The sequence below is a fragment of the Labrus bergylta genome, chromosome 3, assembly GCF_963930695.1.
Source record: "Labrus bergylta chromosome 3, fLabBer1.1, whole genome shotgun sequence".
In the NCBI taxonomy this organism is placed as follows: Eukaryota; Metazoa; Chordata; class Actinopteri; order Labriformes; family Labridae; genus Labrus; species Labrus bergylta.
Window position 1 is genome coordinate 705,528 of NC_089197.1, and position 17,500 is coordinate 723,027.

The following is a 17,500-nucleotide window of genomic DNA, read 5'->3' on the forward strand; positions in this document are numbered from 1 at the left end:
GTCTCTCTCTGTCTGCGATGAGGTGAATCATTCATAGCAGGCCTATTTTTTTTACTCAGTAATGGATTACAATACTTTTTTTTCAAAGATTTATTTTTGGGCTTTTTGTGCCTTTAATGGATAGAGAGGACAGTGGATAGAGTCGGAAATCAGAGAGAGAGTGGTGAACAACATGCAGGAAGGAAGCCACAGGTGGGATGTGAACCCGGTCCGCCCGCTTGAGACGACAGCCTCCAGACATGGGGCGCGCGCACTAACCACTGCGCCACCAGCGCCCCAAGAGAAAACCTACTTAAGTAAAAGTAAAAGTACATATTTTAAAAACGACTTAAAAAGTAGGGTTAGGGTAATTACATCAACGCGAGTAAATGTAATTTGTTACTTTACACTTCTGCTGAAATGTAATAATCCACTTTTAATCAAGTTCTAATGGAGTTACCATGGCAACCAGGATGAATGGAGATCCAAATCAACAAACACATGCAGTGAATAAAGTCTGACTAATCAAAGTGCAGCACAAAGAAGCTGTGAACCATCTGCTGTCTCCAACTGTTCTGTCCTCAGAGGTCACATTCAGCACAAACAGGAGCCTCATTTCCACTTTCACTGTCACACACAATGTGATGTAGTCACACCCTGAATCATCTGTGTGCTCATCAATCCTTGTGTCTATGGCTGGGGGATCAAACTGTCTCCATAGGACTTTGGGACACAACTGATGTCAATAACAACAAGAAACTTTGTACATTTTGACTGGATGAAGATGGAACAGCCTATCACACAGGGTTAGGGTAATATGTAATCATTGTTATTGTCTTTCATTCATCACTGATGGTTGTCAACACAAACTGTTTCTGTTGTCATTGAAGGAAAGGAGCCTCGAGGGTGGAAGTCACAGAAAGTGATGATAAGAAAGGAGGAGATGAAAACCCATGTGATGTGAAATATGAAGCAGTCAAAATGTTTGCGTGTCTGTCTACATCTGAAGTGTTGAAATGATCCAGTGATTAGATAATCACCATTCTTCACATCCAACAGTAATGTATCGTTTACAGCACGCACTTTTTGTTACTTCCTGTTTAAAAGAAGAACTGGTCCATTCATGGAACTGCTCGACCTTTGACCTTTACTGTCTGCACAGCCAGAAGACCAGGAGGAGAGCTAGCTGATGTCTTTAAAGATTTTCTGTTTCTATTTCATCACTGAATTCACGTCTGGATGTTTTTGAGGAGAGAACTTGATGTTGGAGACTCTGCATATTTACATGTTTATGAAAATGAACGTCGATTAAAAAATGATTTCTACTGTTTTTCAAGTTGATGAGCTCCACAAGCTCGACCAGGAGCAGCTGGCCAGCCAACATCAAAACCATAAATGTCAAAGTCACAAAATCTGCATGTTGTAAACGATACATTTCTGTTGGATGAGATGAATGGTGATTTTATTTAATTACTTGATTCTCATTTTGATTTCAATTTACACTTTTATTGTTTAATATTTTAACTCTCATGAGTTTCCATCACTCTCACTTTTATCATCACTTTGTGTTACTTCCAGCCCTCATCCAACATGTGCTGCTGTGTTCTGATGAAGAGAAATGAAAACACACTCACACTTCCTCAGACCAGGTTTTAGTGTGTGCAGTCCACCATGGTCCAACCTGGAGGAAGAAACCAGATCAGAATATACTTCATACATCTTCATTTAACCCCACCATCAGACAAGAAGCAGAGTTCATCATTCAGAAACAGTGAGACAGCTTCTGTGTGTCTGTCTGTACCTCAGTGTCTCCAGTCTGCAGTGTGGATCCTCCAGTCCAGCAGACAACAGCTTCTCTCCTCGTTCTCCTGGATGATTGTAGCTCAGGTCCAGCTCTCTCAGGGGGGAGGAGCTTAGGGCTGAGGCCAGAGACGCACAACCTTCTCCTGTGATCATACAACCTGACAGACTACACACACACACACATACACACAGACACACACAAACACACAGGAGAAACTGGTAAGAAGTGTGGACAGAACTGAAGACCGTCAGGATGAGCATGCAGTGCAGCGTCTGTGGTTAAGTCTCGTAGCTCAAACAGACCAAAGAAATACGGCTCCTTCTATCTCTGTTGAAAACATTCTGTGTCTCCTCTCTCTTTGTGTTCAGCCTGTTTGCTGATAAACATGAAGCAGCAGCAGCAGCTCGTCTTTTATGTTACTCTCGGCAGAGAAGATAGTTCAAAGTTTGACCCCCCTGGTTTAGGCAGAGCACAATAGTCACACTTTAATTTGTTGACCATCGTCAGCTGTTTAAATTCAGCTTCACATCCATTGCTCCAGTCTCAGCTGTTTCACCAGTAACATCCAGTCATAACCACGCAGCTGAACAGAATCGACTTTATAATCTGATACTAATCAATATTTACCCTGGTGAAAAATAGTGAAGGTAAGACAGAGTGTGAGATCAACACACAGACTGCTTTATCAACAGTGATGTAGAAAGAAAAGCTTCTTTAGTTCTTTATGTTAAACTATTATCCATGGTTTGATTGTTTCTTTGTTGATCAGGAAATAACTTCATATTTCAGCTGCACACTAACCTGAGAGTGTCCAGTCGACAGAGTGGACTCTTTAGTCCAGAGGACAGCAGCTTCACTCCTGAATCCTGCAGGTTGTTGTTGCTCAGGTCCAGCTCTCTCAGACTAGAGGACTGGGAGCTGAGGACTGAGGATAGAGCTTCACAGCTTCTCTCTGAGAGGTTACAGACACTCAGCCTGAAAAGGATTCAGAAGAACACAAATGAAAGTAATTAAAAACAATAGTTATTATTTCTGAATAAAGATAACTACATTTAACCTGGATAGTTATGTGGACACGTACAGAGCTTTGTTTGAAGCTTTGATCACAGGCAGCAGCCTCAGAAGAGCCTCCTCTGAAGCAGAGTATTTCTTCAGGTCAAACACGTCCAGATCTTTTTCTGATGACAGTAAGATGAAGACCAGAGCTGACCACTGAGCAGGAGACAGTTTATCTGTGGAGAGACGTCCTGATCTCAGGGACTGTTGGATCTCCTCCACTAGAGAACGATCATTCAGTTCATTCAGACAGTGGAACAGATTGATGCTTTTCTCTGCAGACAGATCCTCACTGATCTTCTCCTTGATATACTCGACTGTTTTCTGATTGGTCTGGGAGCCACTTCCTGTGTGTGTCAGCAGACCTCGTATGTGATTCTGATTGGTCTCTATAGAAAGACCGAGGAGGAAGCGGAGAAACAAGTCCAGGTGTCCATTAGAACTCTTTAAGGCCTGGTCCACAGCACCCTGATATAAAAGTGTTGGGTCAGGTTTTTCTCTTGATACTTCAGACCTGGATGTTGTTTGTTCTTCTGACATCAGATTGACTCCAGAGTTGATGAAGGTCAGAAACTCCTGAACACTCAGATGGATGAAGCAGAACACCTTGTCCTGGTACAGTCCTCTCTCCTCTTTAAACATCTGTGTGAACACTCCTGAGTACACTGAGGCTGCTCTGATATCGATGTCACACTCTGTCAGGTCTGAGTCATAGAAGATCAGGTTTCCTTTCTGCAGCTGCTCAAAAGCCAGTTTTCCCAGAGACTCTATCATCTTCCTGCTCTCTGGACTCCAGTGTGGATCTGTCTCAGCTCCTCCATCATACTTGATGTTCTTCAGTTTGGTCTGAACCACCAGGAAGTGGATGTACATCTCAGTCAGGGTCTTGGGCAGCCCTCCTCCCTCTCTGGTCTTTAGCACATCCTCCAGAACTGTAGCAGTGATCCAGCAGAAGACTGGGATGTGGCACATGATGTGGAGGCTTCTGGATGTCTTGATGTGGGAGATGATTGTGTTGGCCTGCTCCTTAGCTCTGAACCTCTTCCTGAAGTACTCTTCCTTCTGTGGGTCAGTGAACCCTTTGTGTTGTGGAAGTCCAGAGGAAGTCGACACTCATCCAGACCATCAAAGATGAACACAACCTGGAACTCTTCAAACCTGCAGATTCCTGCTTCTTTGGTTTCAGGAAAGAAGTGATGAACAAGTTCCACCAAGCTGAACTTTTTCTCTTTTTTCATATTCAGCTGAAAGTGAATGGAAATGTGAACTGTATGTCCTGGTTGTCTTTGTCTTCAGCCCAGTCCAGAGTGAACTTCTGTGTTAAGACTGTTTTCCCGATGCCAGCCACTCCCTTTGTCATCACTGTTCTGATTGGTTCATCTCTTCCAGGTGAGGCTTTAAAGATGTCTTGATGTATGATTGTTGTTTCTGGTCTGTGTGGTTTCCTGGATGCTGTTTCAATCTGTCTGACCTCATGTTCATCATTGACCTCTCCAGTCCCTCCCTCTGTGATGTAGAGCTCTGTGTAGATCTGCTTCAGAAGGGTTGGGTTTCCTGCTTTAGCAATCCCCTCAAACACACACTGGAACTTCTCCTTCAGGTTAGATTTGAGTTTTTGTTGGCACACTGCACCAGACGTTCCTGAACAAAGAAAGAACTGAATGAACAGATCCTGATATAGATCACATGACTATCTGAGTTTGGAACTTTTCTTCGTCCTTTTTCTGTTCAAATGTTCTTACTGCTCTGCAGACGGTCAGCCAGCTCCTCCTGCTTCATTCTCCTCAGGAAGTGGAGAGTGATCTTCATAAATGCCTCTTTACAGCTTCTCCCCTGCTCTTCATCCTCACTCTGACTCTCTAAGCATTCTGGGTAATCAGGACTCAGAACTCTCTGGACTCTCTTCAGCTCGTTCTTCACAAAGGTGACGATGTTCTCCTCCAGCAGCTGGAACAGAAGGAGACACTGGATATTTAATATAAACTGGTAGTTCATCTGTCAGTTGAAGATGAGGTTATCTCCTTAGCATATGAGAAACTAGACCCCTCACAGTTTGCATATCAAACAGGTAAAGGGGTAGAGGATGTAAAACTCTTCATCCTCGAAAGGATTTACAAGCAGCCGGAAAAACAAAATCTCAAGTTAGACTTTTTGAGCACTGAACATTTATTTTCCTGCGTTCTGATCAGTTTTTATGCACCAATTTGTGCCTTTTCTGCAAAACTTTATAATTATGATCCAATCATTTTATCTTTTCATAAACCTTTTAAGTGTTCATCAGACACATGTTCACACAAAGAAGAATGCATAAGTTTGAATACTTTTATAAACATGTGGACTGGAGATTTGTAGTGTTTTTGCACTTTTGCAGCCCTGCAGAAATTCCAACGTTTCTTTAAACAAGTAGTCTCTGTATAGCTGATTTATAATTTAGTATTTAGTGTGACATTATTTTGCTTTGTTTACATACTAGTTAGACAACTATTTGAACATTTAAACCTTATACAGAATTAATTAATTAAGACATGATCTTATTTTTCTGGGTTCCTTTTTTTTTGTTTATTTATTGAAGAGGGGTTGGGACAATTCCAATGACATATACACTCTCACCTGCCTGCACGCGCACTGAGCGCTGATACAGTACGCAACACGGAAATAATTGCCAGACTGCTCTGAACGCTCCGATTGTCTCTGCAACACAACTCCCGATTTAAAAAGTTCCGATCCCGTTATCACAACAGGTGACCTGCACATGCAGAGATTTCACAAACCAAGAGAGAGCCGAATCACATTTGCAGCAAGCAGCTGCACAAAACGGGAAAATACATTGTTTAGTTTGGTGCTTTGCATTAAAATACCAAACAGCGGACATGTCTCTCTTTTTTCTCTCTCTCTCTCTCTCTCTCTCTCTGGTCTCCTGCAGAGTATATAAAGTCTTGTGAGGGGTACAGAGTGAGGGAGATCGATAACCTTCTAGTTAAATGGTCTTAAATGCCGATGATATGTGCAGGAAATATACCTAGACAGCGCACCTAGCATAACGTGCTGCATTGCTAGATCCCACAGCTTGAGTGTTGCCAAAACCCGCCCTACTCTGTTTCTGATTGGCTAGTAACGTTGTTAGGTTGAGAACGAGAGCTACATTACTCGCAGATCATTGGTAGGTGAACTCTACTGAGCCGAACTTCATCATAGGCATTCACAACAAATTCCTGTGTGTATTTATTTTGTTTTATATATTTTCAGATCTGCACGAATTGCACAAGTCACCTAAATTAATGTTAAAAAAGCGGGAGTCTCCAAAAAGCATGTAAATCTTTAATTCCCTCTGCCATCAGGCTGGTAAACCTTGATAGCAGCCACGAAATCATCATCATCATCATCATCAACTTTTATTATTAGACTCAAGGTCCATTTTAAAAGACATACAATACAAGAAATAAGTTAAAAAAATAGTAAAAAATAGACAACACACATATACAATAAAAACATTCCCACCTCTTATAAAAGGCACTTATTCCAATGTCTCCAAAGGTATGACTGGTAGCATACTGCACTATAACTTGGGTTTGACAGCAGCATTTTCAGCATAGATGAAAACCCTCATGGTATTATCTATTATTGTATTGGTTGTTCTTGTGTTGAACCACATTGTGGTTTATTCTCGTCATTCTGTCAGTGGCCTGTTCAAACAGTCTCTGAATGTGAGCAACACCTCATAGTATGTCCTATCTACTTATAAATGATTGATCTATTGTTGTTCTTAAACAGTGTATTTGAACCTTTCCTGGCCCTCGGGTCTGTCTCTACCTAATGAGGCCACATGAGGGCGTCAGTGTTCCAGTGAGCATCTCTGCTGGTCAGCTTGTCTGTCTGTAACTGAATGACCCTTTGGGATGAATAAAATCGTCTGAGTCTGAAGATCAGCTGGTCAAGACGGACCAATTATTTATTATTAAAGTCTTGTAATGGTAGCTAATGATTTAAAAAGTGTTGTACACACCATAAAGATGGAGTCCAGGTCTGTTAGATTCTGCTGGTCTGGTTGATCTCTGTGAACCTCGGAGCTCTCCTGTTGAACTCTGTGACAGGACATATTACACAAGAAAACAGCGGGTCATATATTATGAAGCTCTGAACCAAGATATGAGTCTTTAAACAACAGAGTCAGAACATTAACTTCATTTTTAATTCTTACCTTCCATCAGCAGGAAGTCCATCTTTAAAGCCAATAATAAGATCTTTAGACAGTTCACTCTTCATGGACACACAGCTGGGTCCAGCAGAGTCTGGTCTCTGTTCCCCACAGCTGGGTCCAGGAGAGTCTGGTCTCTGTTCCCCACAGCTGGGTCCAGGAGAGTCTGGTCTCTGTTCCACACAGCTGGGTCCAGGAGAGTCTGGTCTCTGTTCCCCACAGCTGGGTCCAGGAGAGTCTGGTCTCTGTTCCCCATAGCTGGGTCCAGGAGAGTCTAGTCTCTGTTCCCCACAGCTGGGTCCAGGAGAGTCTGGTCTCTGTTCCCCACAGCTGGGTCCAGGAGAGTCTGGTCTCTGTTCCCCACAGCTGGGTCCAGGAGAGTCTGGTCTCTGTTTCTGCATCCTGATACAAACAAACATTATTAGTTACTGTGAGCAGTGATGATGATGATGGAGTGATGCTGCTGCTGCTGCTGATGATGATGATGATGATGATGATGATGATGATGATGATGATGATGATGATGAAGGTGGATTGATGCTGAGCTGTGACATGGAGAAGAGTCATGGACAGTTAGAGATCCTCACCTTCATCATCATCATCATTGTAAGAGCCATATTCATGTTTTTGGGTCAAGCTGTAAATTATTTTCAGTATTGTGCCACTGGGTGTCGCTGTCCTATTGTTTAAGTCACAGGTATATATGTACGTCACTTGTCAAGGTACGGGAGGTGTTTGACCCCGGAAGGGCTTATGGTTTTTGAACGCTGAGGCGGCAGGCGGCATGGACAAACCGCAGCTGTATTGTTTGTTTGTTTAGTTCAAAAGAATGGAAACTGATGGACGCTGTATTCACTTCATGGTGCTGCAATAAATGGATTGTATTATGCTGCAAACCAAAGACACGTCTGCAGAAATCTTATTGATCGACAAACAGCAAACGGTATCGTATTGACCTACGACAGTACTGCGCGTCAGCCAGGTCACTCCTGGGAGTCAAACAAAAAGGCAGCTTTAGTATTGGACTAAGTTTCTATAATCATCATCATCATCATCATCATCATCATCACTTCACTGTCAGTCTACAAACATCACATCTACCTGGTTCAACTTCATCATCATCATCATCACCTCACTGTCAGTCTACAAACATCACATCTACCTGGTTCAACTTCATCATCATCATCATCATCATCACCTCACTGTCAGTCTACAAACATCACATCTACCTGGTTCATCATCATCATCATCACCTCACTGTCAGTCTACAAACATCACATCTACCTGGTTCACCTTCATCATCATCATCATCACCTCACTGTCAGTCTACAAACATCACATCTACCTGGTTCACCTTCATCATCATCACCTCACTGTCAGTCTACAAACATCACATCTACCTGGTTCACCTTCATCATCATCACCTCACTGTCAGTCTACAAACATCACATCTACCTGGTTCACCTTCATCATCATCACCTCACTGTCAGTCTACAAACATCACATCTACCTGGTTCAACTTCATCATCATCATCATCATCATCACCTCACTGTCAGTCTACAAACATCACATCTACCTGGTTCATCATCATCATCATCACCTCACTGTCAGTCTACAAACATCACATCTACCTGGTTCACCTTCATCATCATCACCTCACTGTCAGTCTACAAACATCACATCTACCTGGTTCACCTTCATCATCATCATCATCACCTCACTGTCAGTCTACAAACATCACATCTACCTGGTTCATCATCATCATCATCACCTCACTGTCAGTCTACAAACATCACATCTACCTGGTTCACCTTCATCATCATCACCTCACTGTCAGTCTACAAACATCACATCTACCTGGTTCAACTTCATCATCATCATCATCATCATCACCTCACTGTCAGTCTACAAACATCACATCTACCTGGTTCATCATCATCATCATCACCTCACTGTCAGTCTACAAACATCACATCTACCTGGTTCACCTTCATCATCATCACCTCACTGTCAGTCTACAAACATCACATCTACCTGGTTCACCTTCATCATCATCATCATCACCTCACTGTCAGTCTACAAACATCACATCTACCTGGTTCATCGTCATCATCATCACCTCACTGTCAGTCTACAAACATCACATCTACCTGGTTCACCTTCATCATCATCATCATCACCTCACTGTCAGTCTACAAACATCACATCTACCTGGTTCACCTTCATCATCATCATCATCACCTCACTGTCAGTCTACAAACATCACATCTACCTGGTTCATCATCATCATCATCACCTCACTGTCAGTCTACAAACATCACATCTACCTGGTTCAACTTCATCATCATCATCATCATCATCACCTCACTGTCAGTCTACAAACATCACATCTACCTGGTTCACCTTCATCATCATCACCTCACTGTCAGTCTACAAACATCACATCTACCTGGTTCACCTTCATCACCATCAGTGAACCAGGTGTACAGGCTCCAGGTCAGGTACCTAGATTCATGAACTTCAAGAATTTAAAAACTGGCAACCCGATTCACCTCCTCCTGAAATGTTCAAACTGTTTTCTTTCTGAAGTTAAAATTGATTACTTTGGTTTTCCTGCTGGTGGGACTCAGGTTGTTGTCAGTGTACAATGCAGATCATGTCTGGACCTCCTCTCTGAAAGCTCTTTAGACTTATCCATAACATACACACATTTGATGAGTAATCTTCAAACTTAATCAAAGTGTTGGAGCGATGGGTCGGGTGGTCGTTGTGTCTGCAGAGTAGAAATAAGGAGTAAACCGAGGACAGCCCTGGTGCACACTGGTGTTCAGGATGATATTGGAAAAAACAATACATAGAATAAAGAATACAACATTTTAATGTCATCTGAAATACATAAAACAAAGAGAAGCAGAGGACAAACAAAGAGGATAGCTCTCATAATAATAATAATAATAATAATAATAATAATAATCTCATGTTGAATAATATGGTCCATAGTTTTGTTCTTCCTCTGAGTTCAAACTCAATGAAAGTATAAAGTCATTTCTTACCTCTTAGGTGTTCTGGAGTAGAAGTTTAAAGTGTCAGAAAATAGATTTAGTGACGGAATAAATATTTTCCTCCAAACTGAACTCAGGTTGAGTCGTTCCCCTAATGTGCTGAGTGACTTTAAAGACTACATTAAAACACTGAAAGGGTGTTTCCCTCTTTAAACGTTTCAGAACAGACACGGGATGATGATGAAGAGTTATTAGCTGTTGTTTATCAGTGAATAATAATATATTCATAAAGCTCCAGATTAAAGTTAGCTCATGATTCACATAGTTTCAATATGAAAATATTCTGTGTGCTACCACTAGAGGGCACTATAACCATGGTATTTAACCATGATAGTAAGCTATAAGAGTGTGTGGCCGTTTCGAATAGCCACAGTTCAGTAGGCAGTACGTACTATTCAGTAGGGAGTTTCAGTATACTGAACCCTCGTGGTCATTCAGTGGTCATTGTTTGGGTCCACCTCAGTATACTGAACATTTCAGTATGGATACTAACTTCCGGGTTTTATGCAGTATGGATCAGATGCGTGCTTTCAGGAAATGAATTGTATTTTACCCACAATGCTGTGCAAAATTAAACGTAAATCGTCACACACGCCTCCTTTTTAATCTAGAGTTAAAGTCCCGACTGAAATCATTACTTTAAATTAACAACAGAAAATAAAACAAATATCTGCATTATTATAAAACCTTTCCCCCTCTATTTAAATAATGATTTCACGATTTAAATGTGTCTTTATTTGTTTATTTTACTTTATATTCTGTATCTTACTGTCTTTCATTTGTACTTTTCTTTATGAAGGCTACTGTATGTTATTTAGTTATTTAATCTTTTACTTGATTTACATTGTTATATTGTTTTTTGTTTACCTGACTGTATATGTGCATTACTCTTCTTGAATAAAGCTAAACAAAAAAAAACAAAAAAACGGGTGGATGCGGCCGGTTCGGGAAACGTAAATGACGTCACTTCCTTACTGAATGAATCAGAAGAAGTAGGAACAAATATCTGCCTACTGTGTGTGCATACTGAAGAGTAGGTACTAAACAGTATACAGCACGGATAGTAGGTACTGTCTGCTGACAGATTGAAGAGGTACTTGGCAATTCGGATACAGCCGCTGTTATTCTGTTTCTTCTAGACCACGCCTCTAAAACATGCCTCCAAGTTTTTATCGGCATACGAGCCAACAAAGATTAAACACAGTGACTCCATATTTGATCCAAACTGAGTTCTGCTCTGAATCAGACTTTGTCACGTTTGCTTTACTTTAAAAACAGATCAGAGCAGAGAAGAGTTTCATTTCTGTGAAAAGTGTTTTTTAAATGTGTTGTGACTCAAACTGCAGTGACTGCACTCTGACTGTGTCATCTGTCATCTACCTGCCAGCTTCACATTCATTCAGCTAAATACACATCTGAAGCTACACACCTCAACTTTCATCAAGGCTAAGCTAGCTGCTCTCATAGCACAGTTAGCCTTAGCTAAAGCTGCTACTAAAGCTGCTAGCTTAGCTGCTAACTGATCTCCCCCTGGCTGTTATCTGGAAATAGAAACTATATTCTTGATAAACTCACATCTTGTGTGTTCAGTCTGTTTTTCTACACGACTAAATGAAGCAGCAGCTAAATGTGATCATGATGAGAACAGTTCAACTGCTGTTAAAGATAACTAGCTTAGCATAGATCTCAGTGACCTTTGACTGGAGGGGAATTCATGTGATTTGGTGCTTAAACTACCTCTAAATCATAGATTTAAATATAATGATGTGTTGATTTATTCCATAGAAATATGACTCAGAGATACATTCAGACTGTAGATCAACAGTTTGTGGTTGTAGCAGCTTCTATATCACTGATGTTCACACAGTAAATGGACCTATTACAGCCTCTCTACCTGTTTGTCTCCATGGAAACTTAAAATGCTTTTTCCTGTGCTGTGACTGTAGTTACTGCTCTCTGCCTCTAGAGGGCAGTATAGCTCTGTACACCTCCAAACAAACCTGAGTGTAGTGAGGAGACAGACTCTTGGCTCAGCTCATAAAAGTCTCAGACAGGCCGAGTCACAAAGAACTGACCAATGAGAAACAAGTGAATCTTCATATGTGTGTATGAACTGCTGTGAATTTAGACTTCTTCTTCTGTGGTGACACAATGTGAAATAACTCCAGTTCATCATGAAGTGAACACAATACATCAGTGGAGTGTGCTGGAGGTGATATCAGCTTCCTGTTCACTGTGAGTCACATCTAACACTCTTACCTGTGCTGAGTTCAAGGCCTGCATGGATCGTCTGTAAAAAACAGAAACAACTGTTAGAAAATATCTGGTTCCTTCATAAAAACATGAGAACATAAAAAATGAAGTCTGAGGCTCAGTAGAGGCTGAGCAGCATTTCATCACAGAGCTTTAAACTCTGCTCTTTACATTAATCCAGTCTATATATTTGTATGTTTATACTTTATATTAGGGCTGGGCTATATGACCTCAAATCAATATCACGATTAATTGAACATTTTACCTCGATTATGATTAATGAACGATTATTTAGTTTTGTTTTTTTGCCCTCATACTTCACTGACATGGTCTCTACTGTAAATATGCTTGACTATTAAAGCTGGGAAATGTTTTCTAATGACAGAGTGCATATCTGATGAACTATTTAGTGTTTATTTATTGAATATTTCAAACTGAAATCAAAGCATCACTTGAAATGAAAATGACACATTTTAGTTTTAGAGTAGAAATTAACTTTTTTAAAACAGTAGAAAATAAATAACCTGCATTTCTTGGAAACTGTTTTCCCTCAGTGTTTACATTTGACTTTTTTTTTGTTCGGTGTCGTCTTCCCTAAAGACAAAATGTGTCCAAACGACGGACATTATTTCCATGTCGTGGATTGGAAGTGTTGTCTCGTGACTCTGCCCTGAAAATAATTGAAATAATTGGCATGGGCAAGATTACATAGATTAGAGGTTCTGAATGTCAGTTTCGATTAAGTGCCCAGCCCCACAGTATATTATGTATAATTTATAAAACCACTACTGTTCATCCCTTCAGTTCACAGTTTTTAATTAATATTCTTTCCTTATCCTCAGTTTTCAGGGTAAACCTGCTCTGGACTACACTTCCCATAATTCTTTGGGTTTTGTGGAGGTCAACATGAAGTCCAATTTCCACATGAAGCGACACATGAAGCTCTGATTTTTATTTTGGTTATACATTCAGTCCAATAGTGTCCATGAACAGTGAGCTGAATGAGCTGTTAGCAGCTCCTGTTCTCATGTTGTTCACACAAATATCACTGGATTACTTTGATCCTGAAGAAAACGTCCAAACATGAGGATTCTCAGGCAGCTTCTGCACTTATTATCAAAGCAGAGTTCAAGTGTCAGTCACAGCCAATCCAAATCTGTCTGTGTTCAAACCTGACGCAGGTATGACTGCACTAAAGAAGGGACTACTACAGGTGATTTACAGTATCTGTGTGTCACTGCTGAAGCTCCCCCTGCTGATAAACCAGAATAACTAACTTCCTGTTTCCTGTTTCCAATACCTGCACACACCTGTCCCTTTCAGCACTCACGTCTCTGCTGCCAGCTCTCCTCACAGTCTGAACGCCTCTGTTATAGAGTCCACTACTGAGAGTCAGTTATATATAGAGAAGAGAATGAGTGATAAACTGAGAGATTTCACAAAGAGCAGCAGTTTAACACCTGGACTTACCTGCAGGATTCATGATGTCATCACTAATTAGGAGCCAATCAAAGTGCAGTATGAAACTTACAGTGTGATGAAACAACAAACACACAAACACTGAGACTTTACAGTGAAGTAGGAGACGTGTTGTGTCCAACAGTTCAACTTTACAAATGAAACATATTGAAATATTTAGTTTCCATATGAAGAGGTTCTGGGTTTTTACATGAGGTGTAAGGAGAGTCATTATAATAATTTCTTTGTTTCAGTAAAAACACATGTCAATGACAAACTATCATTCAAAGTAGAGCATTTTAGACATCTTTAAATGTGTCCTAACCCTGTAAATGTCACATATTTTCCATCTTTTATGAAGTGATCCTCACTAATAATCAGTATTAGGTCGGTTTGTTTGACACCTCTCTGACTCAGGAGACTCCAGTTGGCATAAAGTCCAGTGAACTCCGTTTCAGCTCATGGAGGAAATAAAACTTGAGGTGTTTGTAAATGTTAGTTTGAGACACTGTGGAGCTTTAGATAAATCATACATCACTTACCTGTGCAGTGAATAAAATCTCAAACTCTACATCAGAAGGTTTTCAGTCCCAAACCCCCTCCAGGATTAAACAACGGGCCGATTTTCTCCAGTAAATACACGGAGCCGGCAGGTGTTTCAGGGAGTGTTCCCATTATTATACACGATACATTAGCTCGATATTTAACATATTGATATATTTTCTGCCAAAGTCAAAGCTTTAGTTTTAAAGTATTGCTTCAGATACTTTGAACTCCTTTATTTGTTCTTTTACCCAGAAGCTTACCTCTGTGCTGCTTTTCCTGTGAGGGAATGTGTCAAAAATCATATCAGAGGTACAGAGACTCAGGCAGCTGTGTGAAGGGCGGGAGTTGCTATGGAAACATCAGCAGCTGCGTGAAGGGCGGGAGTTGCTATGGAAACATCAGCAGCTGCATGAAGGGCGGGAGTTGCTATGGAGAAACAGTGACAGAGTAACGACTGATTGATAAATTGGTAGGCTAAGTAGATGAAACATTTTCAAATATATGAACATGAAATTAGTTCTACAAACTGCTCACCTGACAGTGATTACACCTTCCTCAACTTGTACCTTCACCATATGCCATAGTGAGGATGCCACCTAGTGTGACAACAAGGACTTACAACAGAGAACACACATATTGAACACACAAAAATGGCTCTAACTGTTAAGAATTAATTACATGATTAAAGCAACAGATGATTTTATGGAAAAAGTCTGGATACAGAAATACGTGGAAGAGTATTAGAATAACAAAGAGTCATTTATAGCGACTTGTGATTGAATCAAAGTCGACTAAGGTCAGATCGAATCAGGGATGTAGTGTTGGCTGATGGATAAAGAAGAAAGAAGACAATGACAATGACATAGGCCTAACTTGTGCTGCTGGTCAACTGTTTTGTTTTATCTTTGTCTGTAAGACTCGAGCAATCACGATTTTATTTTCGTACTGAAAAAGACATTTATATTCCTAAATTTCACAACCAAATAAAGTTTATTTTCAACAGACGATTTATGTAAGTTCACATTATATTGACTCATTTGTTGTGAATGCATGCAATTAATAACATTACTGTTCAATAAATAAAAATTACATTAAAATAAAAAATACAAACATTACAGTTTATAACAAATACATCTGTGAAATAACAATAAAATCACTTCAAATACTAATAAACAATGTAAAGCAAAAAAATAAATAATATAAAATAATAAGAAAATAATTTTAAACATAAAAATGACATTTTTGGGTCTTGTTATACTGTTACAAAAAGGCATACTTGTCACAATGACTTTGAATGTGACACATAAAACTTGCTTCAAGGAAAAATGTGTGACTTTTTGATCCAGTAGATGGCGGCCTTGAGCACCAACATGAAACCAAAGCAAACTGCTGTTTGGCCACGCCTCCTCCATACTGAAGCCTCCGCCATCCTCCAGAGACACACCTCCAACCCCTCTCCACTTTGCTCGAGCTACAATCACCTGTGTCCTGCATTGTTGTGTTAGCATGCTAATGTTAGCACTCTTTAGTTAGCTCGTAGCTTCACATTTCATGTAAACTGACACAGAATGAGCATGATCTAAAAACTCTTACTAACATCCAAATAATCAGTGAGTATGTTCTTCTTCTTCTCTCTAGTTCTTGACTAAAACAGCTTTTATACACAAGGGGAGGAGCCGGCCGTCCCGTCCATGCAAACACGGCTCTGACAACAACACAGCCAGCGGGACTCGAGCTTCTCCTTCATTGTAGACAGTCAGGACTCAGAGACACATTTACACAGGACAGACTTTAGGATTTATTGATGTGTAAAATTAAAACCAATCCGCATTTCAAACTTCTACATGATAAACCTGTTAGTGAAATGACTTCAAGAGAATGGATCCAGAGCAAAATAGGTTTTTATTATATACAACCTTTATTGACTTCTTTGGCAGCATGGACTGATAATCGCTCTCCCATTGAACGCAGCTTTGACCAGCAGAAACTGGACTTAGTACGTGGTTACTTAATTGGTAACATTTTAGAGTGTGATCCATTGTGGAATAAAGACTTCATGTTATCTGTGTTTAGTGTGGGATTTGATTAGTTCTAATGGCCTGGCAACATAAACACAAAGATTAAAAAGAAAGATAAGACCAACAAACACATTGATTTTACCATGAAACAAGCTCATCCAGCTGACATCCAGATTAGTCACCCACAATCAGCGTTTCAAGCCCAGGCTTTAGCTTTCCCTGTAGCCTTTTACTTTTTGATATGTTTTCAGTCCTTACCCTGGTGTCTGAGGATGGAGAACCAGATGAAGATCCAGAACTCTGCAACAGAGGGGAATATCTGTTCTGTAGTTCCACATTCATTTGTGGGGGAGGTTTGTTCCTAACCTTCCCTTTCGCAGCTGTCCACGGCTGTGTCCCTCTAGATACAGGGGTTGAAGAGGCACTTTGCTAGGGAGGTAGTGCAGGCCAGCCGGTCTCATCATGTGAGAAAGCCTGACTAGAGTTAACGAGCTCGGACCGTATAAAGCACGTGGCTTACATACTGCAGAGCAGAGTATAGGAGGAGCAGAGCAGCTACAGGAGCAGCCTGGACATTTAAGTTTGTGCGTTAATGCAGAAAAGAGTAAGCTTGTTCATATTTACTTGATCTAGTTTCATATATGTACTTACTAAAGTTATTATCTTCATTCTATTCCAGTTAAATTGCATCAAGTTTTTCTTTGATACATTTTCAAGATTGATTGCTATTGCAAAAGGGACATCATTTGTGTTACCTATAAATATATATTTTTTCCTTCTTTCCTTCAGAAACACACACACACACACACACACACACACACACACACACACACAAAGATACGTAGATTGATTCTCATAACTACACGAAACCACGAATGAGACACGAGACACAAGATATGCCAATCTCCCTTGTTCGAAGTGGCCTATGTAAATCTACATGTCTGTCATGGAAGAAACCCTTGAGCTGGAGAGGATAAATCCTCTCTCCTGTCCTGATTCTCTGACCGGAATCATTTTCCATATCTGCCCAACCAAACTAAAGAACTTTCCAAAGGTTCAACCTTTATTTCTCATCACATACCTCAGCTCACTGTGCTCTGCCTGTTATCTGTCCTCCCATTTCCCAGA

General features: G+C 40.5%; 2 protein-coding genes across 2 annotated transcripts in view; both read right to left on the reverse strand.

Annotated features, from left to right (window-relative positions):
* Window positions 1-3,831, reverse strand: part of LOC136178519 (NLR family CARD domain-containing protein 3-like) — a 6,120-nt gene extending 2,289 nt beyond the window's left edge. Inside the window, exons 1-4 of the mRNA XM_065952412.1 lie at window positions 2,865-3,831; window positions 2,585-2,758; window positions 1,781-1,948; window positions 1,614-1,660 (exon numbers count right to left, since the gene is read on the reverse strand). Of these exons, the coding sequence (XP_065808484.1) occupies window positions 1,614-1,660; window positions 1,781-1,948; window positions 2,585-2,758; window positions 2,865-3,811 (1,336 nt within the window). The 5' untranslated portion in view covers window positions 3,812-3,831. The remainder of the gene's footprint in view (window positions 1-1,613; window positions 1,661-1,780; window positions 1,949-2,584; window positions 2,759-2,864) is intronic.
* A 239-nt stretch (window positions 3,832-4,070) lies between these two features.
* On the reverse strand, window positions 4,071-7,412 carry LOC136178526 (NACHT, LRR and PYD domains-containing protein 3-like). Its single transcript, XM_065952428.1, has 4 exons — window positions 7,038-7,412; window positions 6,843-6,921; window positions 4,582-4,786; window positions 4,071-4,480 (listed from the first exon to the last, which is right to left on the reverse strand). Exons 1-4 carry the CDS (start codon window positions 7,100-7,102, stop codon window positions 4,080-4,082), a joined length of 750 nt encoding a protein of 249 aa, XP_065808500.1. The 5' UTR covers window positions 7,103-7,412; the 3' UTR covers window positions 4,071-4,079.
* Between the last annotated feature and the right edge of the window lie 10,088 nt (window positions 7,413-17,500).